This window comes from Alosa alosa, chromosome 16 (genome assembly GCF_017589495.1).
Source record: "Alosa alosa isolate M-15738 ecotype Scorff River chromosome 16, AALO_Geno_1.1, whole genome shotgun sequence".
Classification (NCBI taxonomy): Eukaryota; Metazoa; Chordata; class Actinopteri; order Clupeiformes; family Clupeidae; genus Alosa; species Alosa alosa.
Window position 1 is genome coordinate 7,893,372 of NC_063204.1, and position 17,500 is coordinate 7,910,871.

General features: G+C 44.7%; 1 protein-coding gene across 2 annotated transcripts in view; it reads left to right on the forward strand.

The window, feature by feature from the left end:
- drosha (drosha ribonuclease III) overlaps positions 1-17,500 on the forward strand; it is a 221,208-nt gene that overhangs the window by 35,686 nt on the left and 168,022 nt on the right. For both annotated transcript variants that reach the window (XM_048266837.1, XM_048266838.1), the window contains exons 19-22: positions 109-169; positions 308-367; positions 4,709-4,808; positions 9,422-9,524. In XM_048266837.1, coding sequence (XP_048122794.1) covers positions 109-169; positions 308-367; positions 4,709-4,808; positions 9,422-9,524 — 324 coding nt within the window. The remainder of the gene's footprint in view (positions 1-108; positions 170-307; positions 368-4,708; positions 4,809-9,421; positions 9,525-17,500) is intronic.

A 17,500-nucleotide genomic window follows, 5' to 3' on the forward strand; every position in this document is an offset into this window, starting at 1 on the left:
ATGTGTTAAAGGTCTATTAGAGGCAGGATGATGTTTGCCTTCCTGTGTTAACTCTGTGTGGAGATAGGATGTGGGCTTGTTGACTGATTCTGCTCTTCGATTGGTCAGGAATCAACACATTAATCAACATCATGTCCAGGCTTGGACAGGACGACCCATCTCCTTCCAGGTACACACACACACACACACACACACACACACACACAACACACACATAAACCATATGTTGCATGGGTCTGTGTGTTTGTGTACAAATGTGTGAGTGTGTTGCTGTCAGTTACTGAAATGTCCCTTTCTGCCCGGTCAGGATCAATCACAACGAGAGGCTGGAGTTCCTTGGAGATGCAGTGGTGGAGTTCCTTACCAGGTGTGTTTGTGTTTGTATTTCCTGTCCATGTGTGTTTGACGGACATCTTCATTAATTGGAAATAACAGCAATTTATTATTTTCTCTCTCTGGCATATACCTCAGACCTCAGGATGCTTACTCTCTCTTTCTCTCATATTCTCTCTATCTCTCCCTCTCTCTCCCGTCTCTCTCTCTCTCTCTCTCTCTCTCTCTGTCTCTCTCTCGTTCCTCGTGCCTCCCTCCTCCTCTTTGTGGTAATTGGAATGTGAATGGGGAGATGTTGCTCCCCATTATGTCGCTTCCCCTTCTCTTTAAAAGAAACAAGTTTCTCCATGACAACCGCTAATTAGCTGGCTGAGGCTGCAGCAGAGTGGCTCCCAGGTGAAACCCTGCTCTCTCACACACACACACACACACACACACACACACACACACACACACACACACGTATAAGCCAATGAGATGTGTCACACACGCTTCACAGTTATTATATGCAGCAGCAATAGTTTTGGTACTCAAGCAAATAGTACTTCAATGTTTCAAATAGTACTTAGTACTTACTTAAATAGTAATAGTACATACTGCTTTTTACATACACACACACACATGCCAAACAAACACACTAACGAAAGGAGAGGTTGTGGGCAGTGATGGAGCACAAGCGGAGAGTGTGACCATCCTCTGAATGTCTTGGACACACAGTCAGGGACGTCCCCCTGTCTCAGCCCTCATTAATTATGCATGTGTTTATTTATCTCACCACCCTGGCCCTCCTATTGTTTGTGTTGTGTTTGTGTTGTGTTGTGCGTGTGTGGCTGTTTGTGTTGTGTTGTGTTGTGTTTGTGTGGCTGGTTGGGTTGTGTTTGTGTGGCTGTTTGTGTTGTGTTTGTGTTGGTCTTAAGGCCGAATGGGACTCACATGGCCCCATTACTATGGCCTTCAGAGAGAGAGAGAGAGAGAGAGAGACTTTGTTATGAGACATAGGGGAGTAGGTTTAAATACAGTTCATCTCTCTTTGTGGTCTCTGTGTGTTTACACAGTAATCACCCCCCTCCCACACACACACACACACACAGTCACACACACACCCTCCTCTCCTCCACAGTTCTCTCAACAAATCACCACAAACTGCCGCACCCGTCTGCGTAAGGACAAAACACGCCGCCTTCCCTTATCCTTCGCTCTCTCTCTCTCTCTCTTTCTCTCTTTTCCTTCCTCTCTGTCCCAGTCCCTTCCTCCCTCTCTCTCTCTCTCTCTCTGTCCTTCCTCAGAATCGCTCAATCTGTCCAAATCCTCCTGAAAGCCCGACGCACGGCAGCATCGGTCTGCTGTAATGACGGCAAGAGAGACACTACAAGTCCTCTGCTGACCGTCACAGCATTGATGGGGTCCCGAAAAACACAAACTTTATCACGAAAGCCCTCGGCAGTCTTGTTCTGTCTCTTGTCTTTTTCTGCTCTTGTTTTAAATCCATGCTCCATTTCAAATCCAAATGGTAGCCCGACTTCTGACAGTGCTGTGGCCCGTTGCCCAGCAACGCACCAGCGCAGCCAAACAGCGTTTGTTCAGGGGACGTGCTGGGGATTCTGGATTGTGTTTGTTTATGTGCATACAGTGTGTGTGTGTGTGTGTGTGTGTGTGTGTGCTTGCTCCAGTTTATTTGTCCCATGCACACAGTGGTTTGCATCTCAAGCATCAGAGGCCATGATGATTCAGGGTGCTTTCATGTGACTGTGTGAAGATTTTTCATGTGCATGGTTGTCTCTCCTTTTGTGTCTGTGTCTGTCCGTGTGTGTGTGTGTGTGTCTGTCTGTCTGTCTGTCTCAAAGAGTGGTCTTTCACACCTGCTGAACTCTGTGAATCATGGGCACTGATCATTATTAGATGTCACTTTTTGTGTGTGTGTGTGTGTGTGTGTGTGTGTGTGTGTGTGTGTGTGTGTGTGTTCTTTGATAGAGGTGAGACCTCAGTGGTAAACACCACAGCAAGGACCTTGTTACAATCAGCACTCCTCAAATTGTACCTGCTGCACACGCACTTGTACCTGCTGCGCACACACACACACATGACACAGGGTCAAACACTCAAGCAAGCAGTTGATGAACTGCTGATTTCCTTCAGCACACAATCCACAATGTTTCCAGATTCAGAAGCAAGCTTTTTGATTAATGTAGTGACTATTTTATCCTAAATGTGTTCCTTGTCACATTGTTGTTAACTGGGGGAAATCTTTGACGCTTGTAAGATGCAATAAACAAAAGAATATCCAAGAGAGGTCCGGTAAAGTTCGAGTTTTTATTACAAAAAAGAAACATTACAGGTCTTTCGTCTGGTCAATAAAGGATATAAGGCAGACTGGATATTTAAAGTAAAGACAGAGACTTTCTAATGAGGAGACACAGCAAAAATCTCCTATAGAAATGTATGGTGTTAGTTAACACCATACATTTCACAAACATAACACAAACATGGCAGTAGTCTACACATATTCCGGCCCTTCCGCCACCAAAAGTTGACGTGTGAATACATCCCCAAAAAGCATCACAATATGGCAGCCGAGTGGAGGGACTTGCCTAAAAGGACTTCGCTAAAGAGCACCAAAAAGGTGTAGCAGTTCCTATACGCAACAGTTCAGCGAGCAAGGTCAAAAGTTAGGCCAAGGTCAAAAGCTGTGTGCTTCCAGTCAGCCACTCAGGCAGCCGTGACCTACTGGTTAGCGCTGGTTACCCCGACCGGTAGGCCACGGCTGAAGTGCCCTTGAGCAAGGCACCTAACCCCTCACTGCTCCCCGAGCGCCGCTGTTGGTGCAGGCAGCTCACTGCGCCGGGATTAGTGTGTGCTTCACCTCACTGTGTGTTCACTGTGTTCAGTGTGTTTCACTAATTCACGGATTGGGATAAATACAGAGACCAAAATTTCCCTCACAGGATCAAAAGAGTATATATACTTATACTTATACACTGTACTGTTTAATGACCTTTTGACCTGCAGAGGGCACAAATTCTCAGAGATTGAAAAAATAGGGCAAATATTATAATAAATTATTAACAAATAAAATAAATGGTTCAAATGTCTCCTACAGTACATTCCTCCTAAAGGTGAAGTTGTGAGTGTTTTAGATCTCACCTCAGATTCAGTTAAAAGGACGACCTCCCATCTACCTCTGGAGGTTGTTCAGGCACACAACACCCTTGCACATCACAGCTCTATGTTATGTAAAAAGTAAACAGACCCACACATACACACACAATTATACACACACTCACCCACACAGCTCCCCCATGTTTGTCTCAGGGACTCGCACACCCTGAAAACGAGATGTCCTGGAAAGAGTTGTTTGTTTTTATGCTAATGCACGCCTCATTTGAGGCACTTTGCCGTTTGAAGCTGCTCCTCTGCTTGCATCAGCCTTGACGAGTAATCTCCTACGGTGTCTGATTAAACAATAGCCCCCTCCCCTCCTCTTCGGAAAAGTTTTTATTGGTTTCTAAATTAATATACCGGAATGTTCCGTAATTTAATGAGGAGTGTTGTCTGTATGCTGTGTGTGTGTGTGTGTGTGTGTGTCTGCAGCTGGCTGTCCTTGAATTTTTAATGCTCCATCTAATTTTAATATGTTGTGTTCAATCCAAACGGACTTAGCTGATTGGATCCCGCCTCTCCCGTTTCTTAACTGTGTGTCGGACCAGGGGGAGCTTGCCATGACTCCGCATGTCTCTTTCTGCTGAGTCATGGGTTGCGTTTCATAAACCATCATGAAGTATTCACATCCACAGTGAAGAGGATACGATGGACGATTCAAAATCGTCAAAGCAACTATATTAATATGTGTGATGTATGTGCATTGAGGATTGCATGTGTGCTTTCTATGTGGTGTTTTTTTGGTTGCGGTTGTTGTGTTTGATTCTATTCTGCAATGACTCAATGATGTGATTTCTCAGAGACCTTGTTAGTGTGCAATGAGATTGGTTAGGTCATTGACTAAGAGCGGTCCTGATTGGGTACCCAGTGAAGTGATGCTGCATTTCCTTTGAGTCCCCGTGGTGACTTTAGGATGTACTTTAAAATAAAAAGAAAAAGAAAAAAAAGTTTTTGATTCTTTTGTCCCAGTTGAGTTGTCCGGTTGTGCTGACTCAGGGTTAGTGTGTGCTTGTGACTCAGCCTTCCGTTGCCATTCCTCTTGACTCAGCGTCTGTCTAGTCTGACTCAGCGGTTTTGTTCTTTGTGTGTGTGTGTGTTTGTATGTGTGTTTGTGTATGTATGTCTGATAACTGTGTGTGTATTTGCTTGTGAATCTAATATCTTTGCATTTGTCTCTGTGTGTGTGTGTGTGTGTGTGCCCGTGTGTCCCTCCTTGCAGTGTGCACCTGTACTACCTGTTCCCCAGCCTGGAGGAGGGGGGACTGGCCACCTACCGTACCGCCATCGTCCAGAACCAGCACCTGGCCATGCTGGCTAAAGTGAGTCCCAGCTGCGCCCTCACACGCCTACATACTGGCTACACGCTAGACGCTTGCACCCTTTCAATGCCACCTTTAGATAGTCGGCCATGCGGCCTCTGGTTTCGGTCATCTGTACTGCAGGCCTGAACACTTCAGAAAGATTTCTTTCTCTCTCTCTCTCTCTCTCTCAATCTCTCAATCTCTCCCTCTCTCTTTCTCTCGTCTCTTTCTCTTTCACACCCCTTGTTCCATTCTTCCCCCTCTTATTTTGTGCTGGGCCTGTTTCTGGGAGCCTGTAATTAGAGCTCAGAGGTTATTGTTGTAGGACTTTAGAGGAGAGCTTTTAGATTTCCCCCCAGACACAGAACAAGCCCACTGGAGCCCCTGCTCACCTCTCTGACATGCTCTACATGCTGTCTGTCTTTCTCTCTCTCCCCACAAAACTTTATTTTCTTTGTACCTCTCCTCTTCTCTCCTCTACTGTCTTCTCCTCTCCTCTCCTCTCCTCTTCTATCCTCTCTCCTCTCCTCTCCTCTCCTCTTCTATCCTCTCCTCTCCTCTCCTCTTCTATCCTCTCCTCTCCTCTCATCTCCTCTCCTCTCGTCTCCTCTCCTCTTCTATCCTCTCCTCTCCTCTCCTCTCATCTCATCTCATCTCATCTCATCTCATCTCATCTCATCTCATCTCATCTCATCTCATCTCATCTCCTCTTCTATCCTCTCCTCTCTCCTCTCCTCTCCTCTCCTCTCCTCTCCTCTCCTTTCCTCTCCTCTCCTTTCCTCTCCTCTCCTCTCCTCTCCTCTCCTCTACTCTCTTCTCCTCTCCCCCTTCTGTTCAGCACATCCTGTTGTAGAAGCTTTACCATTCAGCACTGGAGTTCCTGTCTCCCTGATTCTGCCCCCACGTTCCTTATGGTTCCCTCATGGTTCCCCTTTTCTACATAGAAACAGAGGGGATGTGGGAGAAAAGGGGAACCATAGGGAAAGTGGGGGAGAGGAAGAGAGGAGACACATACTGTAGAAACAGAGGGGATGTGGGCCCTCTGTTTCTACATTCTATGATTCCCCTTGTCACAACCACCTGGCTCAAAGTAGCTGTGACATTAAATGGGAGACCACACTGTAGCGATATGTTCAATAATACATACGTTTATTTTAACATTAAAAGATAATGTCAGTATAGTGTATGAAAAAGGATAGTGTAATGCAAAGTATGTCTAGGGGTGATCAAACAAAAGTGTAAAACGTGACGTCGGTGTGAGGAGCGATGGGCTGAGGCTCTCCCCAGCGGAGCAGCCACGGAGTCACCAGGAACCAGGCCAGAGCGGCAGAGCAGCGAGCAGAGAGTGTCAATTACCCATGAGGTCTTCTTTATAGGACCACCCATTACTCCCAGCACCAATGGGCACACTCCATGATCTGCAGATTGATAAGGCAGCACAGACCAAAGGGGCAGAGCCCCAACAGGCATTAGAAAAGATGTGGTACTGGGAATGACCAGCAGGGCCGTAACACCCTTTTCTCTCACTTTCCCTCTGTTTCTCTGTTTCTTCTCTTCCTCTTCTCCACTTTCCTTATGGTTCCCCCTCTCCCCCTTCTTTCTCTGCCCCTCTTGCATTGTTTTGTGTGAGTGTGTGTGTCTCCTTCCTCTCACTCTCTCACTCTCTGTCCTACACACACTCTCTCTATATCACTCTTTCTGTCCTACACACTCTCTGTCTCTCCATCTTCTCTCTGCCCCCCACACACACACACACTGCCTGTGTCTCTCTTGGCCTGCGCTGGAGAACACTACAGCAGCCATTTCAACATGTGGAGAAAGCAATGAAAGAGTTAAAGAGTGAGAGAGGAAAGTAGAGAAGGAAAAAAGGAAAGAATGTGAGAGAGGAAGAGAAATGGAGATGAAGAGAATATGGAGGACCACAGGTGTCACTTATGGCAAATGAAGTTGGTTAATTTGCCAATATAAACAGTATTTAAAAAGATAATTTACAAAAAGTATTTTGAAAATCAATTATTAAATTATCAATAAATGCTCTAATTTTAAAAAGGGATTTGCAAATATAGTTGCAAAATCTTTTTGCTTTTCCATTTGCCAAATCATTTGCTAAATCCATTTGCCAAATCACTTTAATGAACAGGCCAAACAGCCCAAGGACAAACTTCAGAACTCTGGGCCCATATTCACAATGATTCATTAGGTTTAAAGTAGCTCCTAACTTCAGGATTAAAGTGAAACTCCTAAAAAGAATAGCCGTGTCAGTTTTCACTTTAGGACTCCTCTTTTTTTTTGTAATTCACAAAACATTTAAGTAGCACCTAAGTCTGGGAGAGCTTAGAAATAGCTGAGAGGACTCCTAACTCGCTAAGCAGCTTACTAAAGCAGCTATTTGTATCATTTCACATTGCAGTGTTTCTAAATGGACATTGCACAGAGATCTCAATCACAAAGGAATAATTGTGTAGCTTGTAAAGGGCACAATAACCACCAACAACCATAACTATTCATTGTCATGATGTAAACTAAATGTAATGTTTAATTGTAAATCAAATTTAATTACTTTCTGTCTATGCAAACGTGTCATCATACAGATCCATATTTCAAATGTTCCAACGATGCTGTGTCATTCCGAAGTGTATTCCATTACTATTTCATTTGTGGCCTGTCCTGTTTACTGCAAAGGACGAGGGTGAATAAATAATTAGTCATGTAGTATATGCCTACTCACTAGCACAGACATGTCACTCATCAGCCAATCACCCAAGTCACTGCAAGCAAGTCTGTGCTGTGCATGAGAATTGAGGCCAGCCAGAGCAACAGGGTGTTTCTGTTCTGATATTTGCTTACTTAATGAAAGTTGGTCTCAGCAGCTTTGTGAATAGGTTTTATGAGAAGAAAATCTAAAAGCTAAGTTAAAGACTTTTAGTGTGACTTAGGTGTAGTCTTAGCAATAAGATACAATGCTTTGTGAACACTTTGCTTCAAAGTGCTAACTTGAAACACATGTTATTATCAATTGTTTTATTATACCATGATTACTGATATACTTGAAGAGTCTAGAAACAGCAGGCAGGGCAGGTTTAGTAAATGTTGACTGATGTGAGCTAATAGGATTTGCACACCTGGAGCAACTGAGTCAGATATCACAGAGGGGGATATGACCGCAAAGATTGTTTGGTTATTCAAGAATATTAAAGACTTCAAAGAGATCACCTCGTAACAAATGACAAGTTCTGAAAGGTTGTCATTGTGTCTACAGTGTATTTTCACTGGCATCAACACACTCACCCTCGCACAAGCCATAAGCAGTTTGTTATTTCGAGGGGTGTGTTTGTGAGACACAGATGTGTTGAGTGTAATTTTCAAAAGATGTGTTTTTCTAGTACACACCCATGACGGCACACTCATAGTCAGATTAATATGATGGGAGTACATTCAGTATCACACACACACACACCTTTCATCATCATCTTTTGGAAATTGCCTTAATTAAAAAAATGACCAACAAAAACACCAATTTTCTTTGTAAAAATAAAAGTAAAAAAAAAATAAAGTTCCCTTGGCCTTTGGAATTAAAATAGCCCCACATCATCACATACACCATATCTCACGATTGACATGGGGTACTTTCCATAAGATCATCTCTCACTGCAAATCCAACCAGCTATTAGACTAACTGAAATAAAACAAAATGCCAATTCCTAGGTAAGGTGAAGGGTATGTGATGATGTGGGGCTACAGTATATGTGCCACATATGAGCAAAACATTTGGGACACATTTAACTGACGGTGTTTTAGCTTCAGGGACCTTCTGAGTCAGATAGAGACCCTCTATAGCTTCCATTTGATAAACAAATGCCATTTCACACCATGTTTTACAACGGTAACTCTTATGTACAGTATGTGAGATACAAATCCTTGAATCTAAATGTTCTCTCTTTTTCTGTCTCAGTAAACTAGCATACAAAGACGAACACACACAGTATTGTGCTAAAATGGCAGACAACTGCATCAGGGCTCTGCCTATCGTCCTGGCTGCTTTCTGGTGTTACAGCCAGTAGGGAAGTGATTGGTTCGGACTCGGGGAGGGTTGCTGAGTAACATTTAGTCAATCAGTGAGCAGACTGCAGGACAAACTTCCTTGGCACACAAACACATGCACACACACACACACACACACACACACACACACACACACACACACACACACACACCCCTGGATCTGTTTTGCTAATTCAATTAATTTATTGGCAGGGCTGTATCACAACCAATCTTGCCAAAGCAGATATTTCACAGAAATGAGGGAGAGAATGGGACTCAGGAAAGGGATCATGTTCATCTCCATCTTGTGATTTCTTTAATCTAATTTGTTTTCACCGCTGTGTGTGTGTGTTTGTGTGCGTGTGTAAGAGTGCTTATTAAACAGCACCCAGACCCTCCAAATATGTTTTCCATGTCCTCATACGCCTTTTCTTGTCTCCTGCATGCTTTTTCATCAGCCATTATTGAATCTGCTCCGCTTAAATTATGTGCTACGTTCATTGACCACAAGTGTGTCTCACTTTGTGTGTGTGTGGGTGGGGGGGTAAAACTGGTGAATCTCTTCCCAACCACTCTTTGTGTGTGTGTAGAAACTGGAGCTGGACCGCTTCATGCTTTATGCTCACGGTCCTGACCTCTGCAGGGAGTCCGACCTCAGACATGCCATGGCCAACTGCTTTGAAGCCCTCATAGGTGAGTCTCTCTCTCTCTCTCTCTCTCTCTCTCTCTCTCTCACCTCTCTCTCTCTCTCTCTCTCACACACACACACACACACACTCACTCACTCTCTCTCTCTCTCTCTCTCTCTCTCTCTCTCTCTCTTTCTCTCTTTCTCTCACACACACACACACGCACACACGCACACACACACACACACACACTCAAGTTCACCTGTTGGTTCATGAGGTATCTGCAGGTAAGTCTAGTCTCTTTAAGACGTCCTCTCTGGAGACCTGGTTTTCAGAACCGACTCAGAGAGATCAGACTGTTTACACTTTTAAGCTAAAGGCCTTCACCCCTTTTAACATTCGCAAACAGCAACAGAATGTTGACCAGCTGTTTCATTATGTGTGGGAGAGTCTCTCTGTGAGTGTCTGTGGTTTTCAGCGCTGTTTTCTTGTGTGTGTAAGTGTTTGTGTGTTTTGATTTGAGTGTGTTTTATTGTTTGTGTGTGTTTTATTGTTTGTATGTGTTTTATTGTTTGTGCGTATGTGTCTGTGGTTGTGTGTGTGTGTGTGTGTGTGTGTCTGTGTGCGTGTGTGTGTGCGTGTGTGTTTTATTGTTTGTGCGTGTATGTGTCTGTGTCTGTGTGCGTGTATGCATGCGTCCATGCGTGCGTGTGTGCGTCCGTGTGTGTGTGTGTGTGTACTGGTGATGGCATAGTGCAGTGGGGGGGTCTGACCATTCAAGAGGAAGACATTCATCAGCACTATCGATTCCCTTAACTCTGTGGTCTGACTTCAGATGGAACAGAGTGTCAAGAGTGTCCCCTGAGGGCCACCGTAGTCTCCAGAGGCTACACACACACACACACACACACAAACACACACATGCACATACACATGCACAAAGAGTGAAACTAGGTAACAAACAGTACTGAGCTCTCTCTTTATCTTCCAGTAAATTACAAGGTGACCCCTGTGGTGGTTACACACACACACACACACACACACACACACACACACACACACACACGTTGTACAGATAATTTTGTACAGATCCAGTACACTTGTACACAACTTCAAATCGCCATAGTAACTACAGCATGATGAACTGCAGAGGCAGCTGTTAACCTCTCGGTTAGCTTTCCGCAGTTATCAGCCCCATCCACCCTCTTTTGAACTCTTTCTTTTTCTCTGTTTCACTCTCCTTTACTTGCTCTCCTTTTGTTGCACTCTCCTTTTGTCTCACTCTCTCTTTCTCTTTTTCTCTCTCTCTCTATCACACACTTTTCCCCCCTGTCACAGTTAGAGAGAGAGCAGGCGAGCTCAAATGACAGATGGAATCTGAGAGGAAGAGAGGGCTAATGGAATAGGACAGGAGGGATGGAGGGATAAAGAGATGGGAAAAAAAGAGGAGGAGAGAGCCAGAGGGAGAGGGAGAGGAGAGGGAGGATGCAGACTCTGCACTTCTTCTTCTTATCTCCTCTGGCGGCCTACTGGGGTGTGTGTGTGTGTGTACTGGTGATGGCATAGTGCAGTGGGGGTCTGGACCATTCAAGAGGAAGACATTCATCAGCACTATCGGGATTCCCTTAACTCTGTGGTCTGACTTCAGATGGAACAGAGTGTCAAGAGTGTCCCCTGAGGGCCACCGTAGAAGTCTCCAGAGGCTACACACACACACACACACACAAACACACACATGCACATACACATGCACAAAGAGTGAAACTAGGTAACAAACAGTACTGAGCTCTCTCTTTATCTTCCAGTAAATTACAAAGGTGACCCCTGTGGGAGTTACACACACACACACACACACACACACACACACACACACACACACACACGTTGGCCAGATAATTTTGTACAGATCCAGTACACTTGTACACAACTTCAAATCGCCATAGTAACTACAGCATGATGAACCGCAGAGGCAGCTGTTAACCTCTCGGGTTAGCTTTCCAGTTATCAGCCCCATCCACCCCTCTTTTGAACTCTTTCTTTTCTCTGTTTCACTCTCCTTTACTTGCTCTCCTTTGTTGCACTCTCCCTTTTGTCTCTCTCTCTTTCTTTTTTCTCTCTCTCTATCACACACTTTTCCCCCTGTCACAGTTAGAGAGAGAGCAGGCGAGCTCAAATGACAGATGGAATCTGAGAGGAAGAGAGGGCTAATGGAATAGGACAGGAGGGATGGAGGGATAAAGAGATGGGAAAAGAGGAGGAGAGAGCCAGAGGGAGAGGAGAGGAGAGAGGAGGATGCAGACTCTGCACTTCTTCTTCTTATCTCCTCACAGCGGCCTACTGTGTGTGTGTGTGTGTGTGTGTGTGTGTGTGTGTGTGTGTGTGTGTGTGTGTGTGTGTGTGTGTGTGTGTGTTTGTGTTTGAGATCGAGAGAGAGATGCAGAAGTGCTGAGCTGGCCTGGTTTTGGCCCCCCAGGGTGCCTCTAGTGGAGCGGAGCGGTACAACGCGGCTCTGTGCCGCACGCTTCTGGAGGGTTTGAGGTCGTCGGCGCCCCACTCGGCTGGGGTCATGCCCCCGTCGCCATGGCACCCAGCGCAGCACAGTGCACAGCGGAATCAAGCAGAGTCGAGTATTCCATACGGCCTCCATTGAGCTGTGCTACACGCCTTTGTGGGGAATTGTGGGATTGTCCACAAGGGCAGAGCGAGTTCTTCACTCTATGCCAGTGAGGGACGATACCAAATATGGATAGAAGCCAGCAACGATTGAGTGACAGTTGGCGTATCTCAGCCCAGAAAATAAAAGTTTTAACCTTGTGTTAGTTCCTGAATCACAATTGCCAAGTTGCCTGTTGCAGAATGAATAATTGATCGAGCATTAGGTGGTGGTATTGAAGAGGCTGGGTATCTCGGCTTTGAGATAGAACACCTGAAGGTCAGGTGTTTGATCCCAGAGTTTCTGCAGTGGGAGGGTCCCTTAAATTATAAAATTATAAAATAATGTAATAATCTATTGAAGCCAGCTAACTTGGTCACTGTGTTAGTAGACCTACAACTAACTTGATCACTGTGTATAATAAGTATAAGTATATATACTCTTTTGATCCTGTGAGGGAAATTTTGGTCTCTGCATTTATCCCAATCCGTGAATTAGTAAAACACACTCAGCACACAGTGAGGTGAAGCTTACAACTTACAACTACACTCTTATCTTTAGGTAGTAGCATTTATTGTTGTTGTATTCTCTGTAAACTAAGGTCTGCTCTGCATTGGAGTATTTATTGTAAGTTGCTTTGAATGAACCCCTGCTAAATGAATGCATGTGAATGTCAATGTAATTTGCACAGCTTTGTACCCTGGAAATCCAGAGTTCTCGCGAGAGCACAATTTGAATTGTGCCCGCAAGATACTCTGGCCACGAGCAATGATCCAAATTTCTTCTATCTCTCGGCGAGAGGGACCAATCAAATCGATTGGTGGCGACAAAGGCGAAGCTACACTGATGACTGACACTGATGAATTGTTGTGATTGGGTGTGACGGTTATCCAACCGCGCAGTGAGAGTTTCAAAATGCATGCTTGGTGTCGCCCCTCGAATTGGGCCATTTTCATTACTCGTGGCCAGACCCTTAATCTGAAAGATTCCAGGGTCTGGTTTACCAGGCTAACAGCTTTGTGCACTTGTAAACAATGTGTTTGTTTCCGCACATGGTCACGTTAGAGTTCACTGATGTGTTAGTCAGTGTACCGGTAATCAAATCATATTAAGGCTGTACGTGTCATATACAGTAGCTGTACTCATGAAAAGTACATACACAATTTTGTATTGCACAAATTTGTAACACACATCTCAAGATAAAAAAAATAAAATAACATAATGCTCATGGCTCTTGTGGAGAGAGTGTGCTGGTACCAATGAAAATCCACCCATGGCACAACACTGTCAGAACACCGCGTTACAGTAGTCAGGTGTCTTTCTTTGAAGTCTTTGAAACTCTCTTAAAAAAAGCAAACAGTCTTTGCAGGCACGTTCCACATAGTTCCAGCTTCGCTAGCGTGCCTGGGCAGCTAACTCACTCCCCCTTGTCCTGGTTACTGTGTTCTTTACTTAATCAGCCCCTGTATGTCGCCTATGTGCGTGTGTGTGTGTGTGTCCTGTGTGTGTGTGTGTGTGTGTGTGTGTGTGTGTGTGTGTGTGTGTGTTTGTGGTAACTGACTCCCAATTGTCCTGGTTAGTGTGTTTTTCACTCACTCAGCTGCTGTGGGTGGCCTATTAGCGTCACGTCAGTCATCATAAGTCACCGCCACGGTCTCAGGGCTTGGCGTTTCTCAGGCACTGTGCCTGAATTCAGGCGTGGGATGGGCGCTAATAGATTGTGGGTTAGGTGGTAATAGATTTTAAAATAGACATTCATAAAACAGATGTACAGTATAACGGCGGCGAAAGTTTCTGATAACTTCAGGCACAGAAGCTGTTCTTTTTTTTTTTTAGCCCTGCGGTCTGTTACGATTCGCTTAAAAAAAAAAAAAAAAAACTAAAAAACACACTTGTGTTCTTACTATCCATTCTACAATCCATGCTTCCTCAACTACACTCAAAATGTCTGATGTAGAATGTCTACTACGATCTCTTACTAACTATTACAATTCTTTTGAAAAATTGAATTTGACAAAGCTGCTCTAAAGGTCTCTTTTTATACATGACTGTAATGGAGGGTGATTATTGTTAAATATAATCCCAATTTCAGAGTGGCACAGTCAGTTAACGCACAAGCTTACTCTAAAATATCAAGGTGGTGGTTGAAGCGGTGGCCCTCCCCTCCCTTCTACACTTCTCCAACATGTTAATGGAATAGTTCCTATTCAAACAGGATTCTGTATGTGATCGTGTAGGAAACGTGGACACAAATGATTTTCAAGGTCTGTCTGAATCCCTTTCCTCTCTTCTCTCTAAACCTCTGCTTCACCTCCCTGTCTCTCACTCTTAAACTCAGTCTCCCTTCTCCGTCCCGCTCTTTCTCTCGATCTCTCACTCTGTGCGTCTCCCTTCTCTCTCCCTCTCTTTCTCTCCGTCTCTCACTCTGTGCGTCTCCCTTCTCTCTCCCTCTCTTTCTCTCGATCTCTCACTCTGTGCGTCTCCCTTCTCTCTCCCTCTCTTTCTCTCCGTCTCTCACTCTGTGCGTCTCCATTCTCTCTCCCCCTCTTTCTGCTCCTCCTGACTGCCACCTCTTGGCCATAGCCAAGCTGAGAGAGAGTTTGGCAAAGTAGTGTTTCAAATGCTTGTTTTGTGGGATTAACCACTCAGTAGTCTCTCTCTCTCTTTCTTGCTTCTTGCCCAACCCCCCCCCCACACACACACACACACACACACACACACACACACACACACACACACACACACACTCAGAGAGAGTGCCTTAGCCTGGTCCACACATTTGTGTTTTTACTTTTTTTATTTTTATTTTTTAAGTTGGGCAGCATGGGCTTCTTGTTCTTCTTGATTTGATTTTTGATTTCGAATGCATTCTGTTGGTCTGGACCGCTCTCTCTCTCTCTCTCTCTCTCTCTCTCTCTCTCTCTCTCTCTCTCTCTCTCTCTATCTATCTATCTATCTATCTCTCTCTCTCTCTCTCTCTCTCTCTCTCTCTCCATCAGTCACACACCTCTCTCGTCCCAACATGTTCATCTGGCGTCCCCATCACAGCAGGCACCAGCCTTGTCTTCTTTCTCCCTCCTTCTCATTCTCATGTTCCCTCTGTCACTTCCATCATCTGCTCTTCCCCTCTCCTTTCTTTCTTTCTCTCTTTCTTTCTTTCTTTCTTTCTTTCTTTTCTTTCTGTCTGTCTGTCTGTCTTTCTTTCTTTCTTTCTCTCTCTTATCCCTCGGTATTATTGCATTCACAGGATGAAAACAGACCACAAAGCTGCCATTGAAACTTGCCCTGTTTTCCCACAGCCCCACCCAGCCCGCACACAAGGAACGCACACACACACACAGCGAGGGAGAGACTCTTGGTACACAAGCGCACACACAGACCAGGCTCTCCGACATCTGCCGACATCTTTTAATGTTGGCCTTCATGCCGAAACGAAACGCGTGCGTTACTTCTCCATCTACCAGTTTATTCATGAAAAACATGAGCATGTGTACAGGTCACAGTTCTGACTTCTTAACAGATCTGCGTGGGTAGTTTCCCCTGAAGTTAATACACACATCAAAGATAAGCAGACACACACACACCCACTGACCATACACACACACACACACACCGCACACACACACGCCAACACACACACACATAAAGTACACACACACACACACACGCCAAGCATTAATAACACACACACACACACACACACACAAATAAATGGACTGAGGCTGAGCAGCAAATAGAAATTGGACTGCAGGGAATGAAAGGAAGCAGAGGAGAGAGAAAGAGAGAAGAGAGAGTGCAGGAGAGAGAGAGAGAGAGAGAGAGAGAGAGAGAGAGAGAGAGAGAGAGAGAGGTAAAAGAAGAAGGAGGGAGACAAAGGGTGATGATTGGTCTCCACTACTCTAGCACTTCCCTGACAAGAGGGCGGAAGAGGAGAGGAGGAGAAGAACTTTACTCACCCTCTGCTCTTATATATCACTCTCTTCTCTTCGTCCTCTTATCTGTCGCTCTTGCCCTTTGCCTCTCCTCTCCATTCCTTTCTGCCCCTCCTCACTCTTTTCTTCACCATGGTAACGGCTGGCCTCGTCGCTGACAAGAGTTTTGTGTTGCTTTTGTCCGTGTTTCAGACTGCGTTTATGTTTTCTCTCTTTGTTTACTGTCTTTGTTGGATTTGAGGGGGGTTGAAACGGATGTTTGAAAGATGTTGAGGGCACTGTGAGGTGTGTAGTGTGTGTTTGTGTGTAGTGTAGTGTAGTGTAGTGTGTGTGTAGTAGTAGTGTAGTGTAGTGTTGTGTGTGTGTGTGTGTGTGTGTGTGTAGGTGTAGTACTGTAGTGTGTGTGTGTGTGTGTGTGTGGTAGTAGTAGTGTAGTGTGTGTGTGTGTGTGTGTGTGTAGTGTAGTGTGTGTGTGTTTGTGTAGTAGTGTAGTGTGTGTGTGTGTAGTACTGTAGTGTGTGTGTGTGTCAGGGAGAGTGAGCATGGCTGTGTTAAGCTTTTTAAGCTGTGCCCCAATAAAGTACAAGTGAGGGATTAATCCGGATCTGCTGAGTATCACTTCTCAACACCTCCCATCCCCCTGCCTCCCAACCCTCCCCACCCCCAAAAAAGGAGGGTAAGGAAATCAGTTTCTCTAAAGCACTAGAGTAGAGGGATACAGGAGGCCAGGCCTGGTGGAGCCATGACAAGCCATGTCTAGCTCTCCTTTATTCATTTTTAAATAAGGCCTTGATGTGGGAATTTCAGTTAGTGAAGTGTGTGTGTGTGTGTGTGTGTGTGTGTGTGTGTGTGTGTGTGTGTGTTTGTATTGTCAGTTTTGTTACTATTTGTCCTGCTAGGGGAAACCAAGTCCATTTATTTGTGAAGGATTAGAGCTTAATCGTGTTTGAATAGTTCATTTGGTCTTATTTTAATGTAACTGTCAACAGCTTCAAACACTACGATAATAAAAACAGCAAAAATTCGTTCATGGACCGTTGAAGGACCTCTAAGAATATCTGTCTCTTTTGTAGAGCCTCCATATACATGACATTTCAATATGTTTTTGAAATTCTCAAATAAATCACACCAGCAGTAGAAGACTACTATTTAGACTACTATTTATTAACCCTGCTTTAACGGAATGGGAAATTAACATTCTAAAGAATATCTGGGTTCATTGAATTCAACATAGAATTTTAGAACCTTCAATTGTTGCGGAACTTAGAATGTTCAAAAACCTACACCTTTAAGGGTTAAATAAATAAATAAATAAAGAGAAAGAAGGAGAAGCTGTCTGTTGTTGGGGTTGAGTCATCCTATAGCTGTCCGCTGAGTTCTCCCAAGCCTCCAGCTGTGCTGACTGATTAGGTATTTCAGCGCAAAGCCTGCGACCATTACGGGATACAAGTCCGG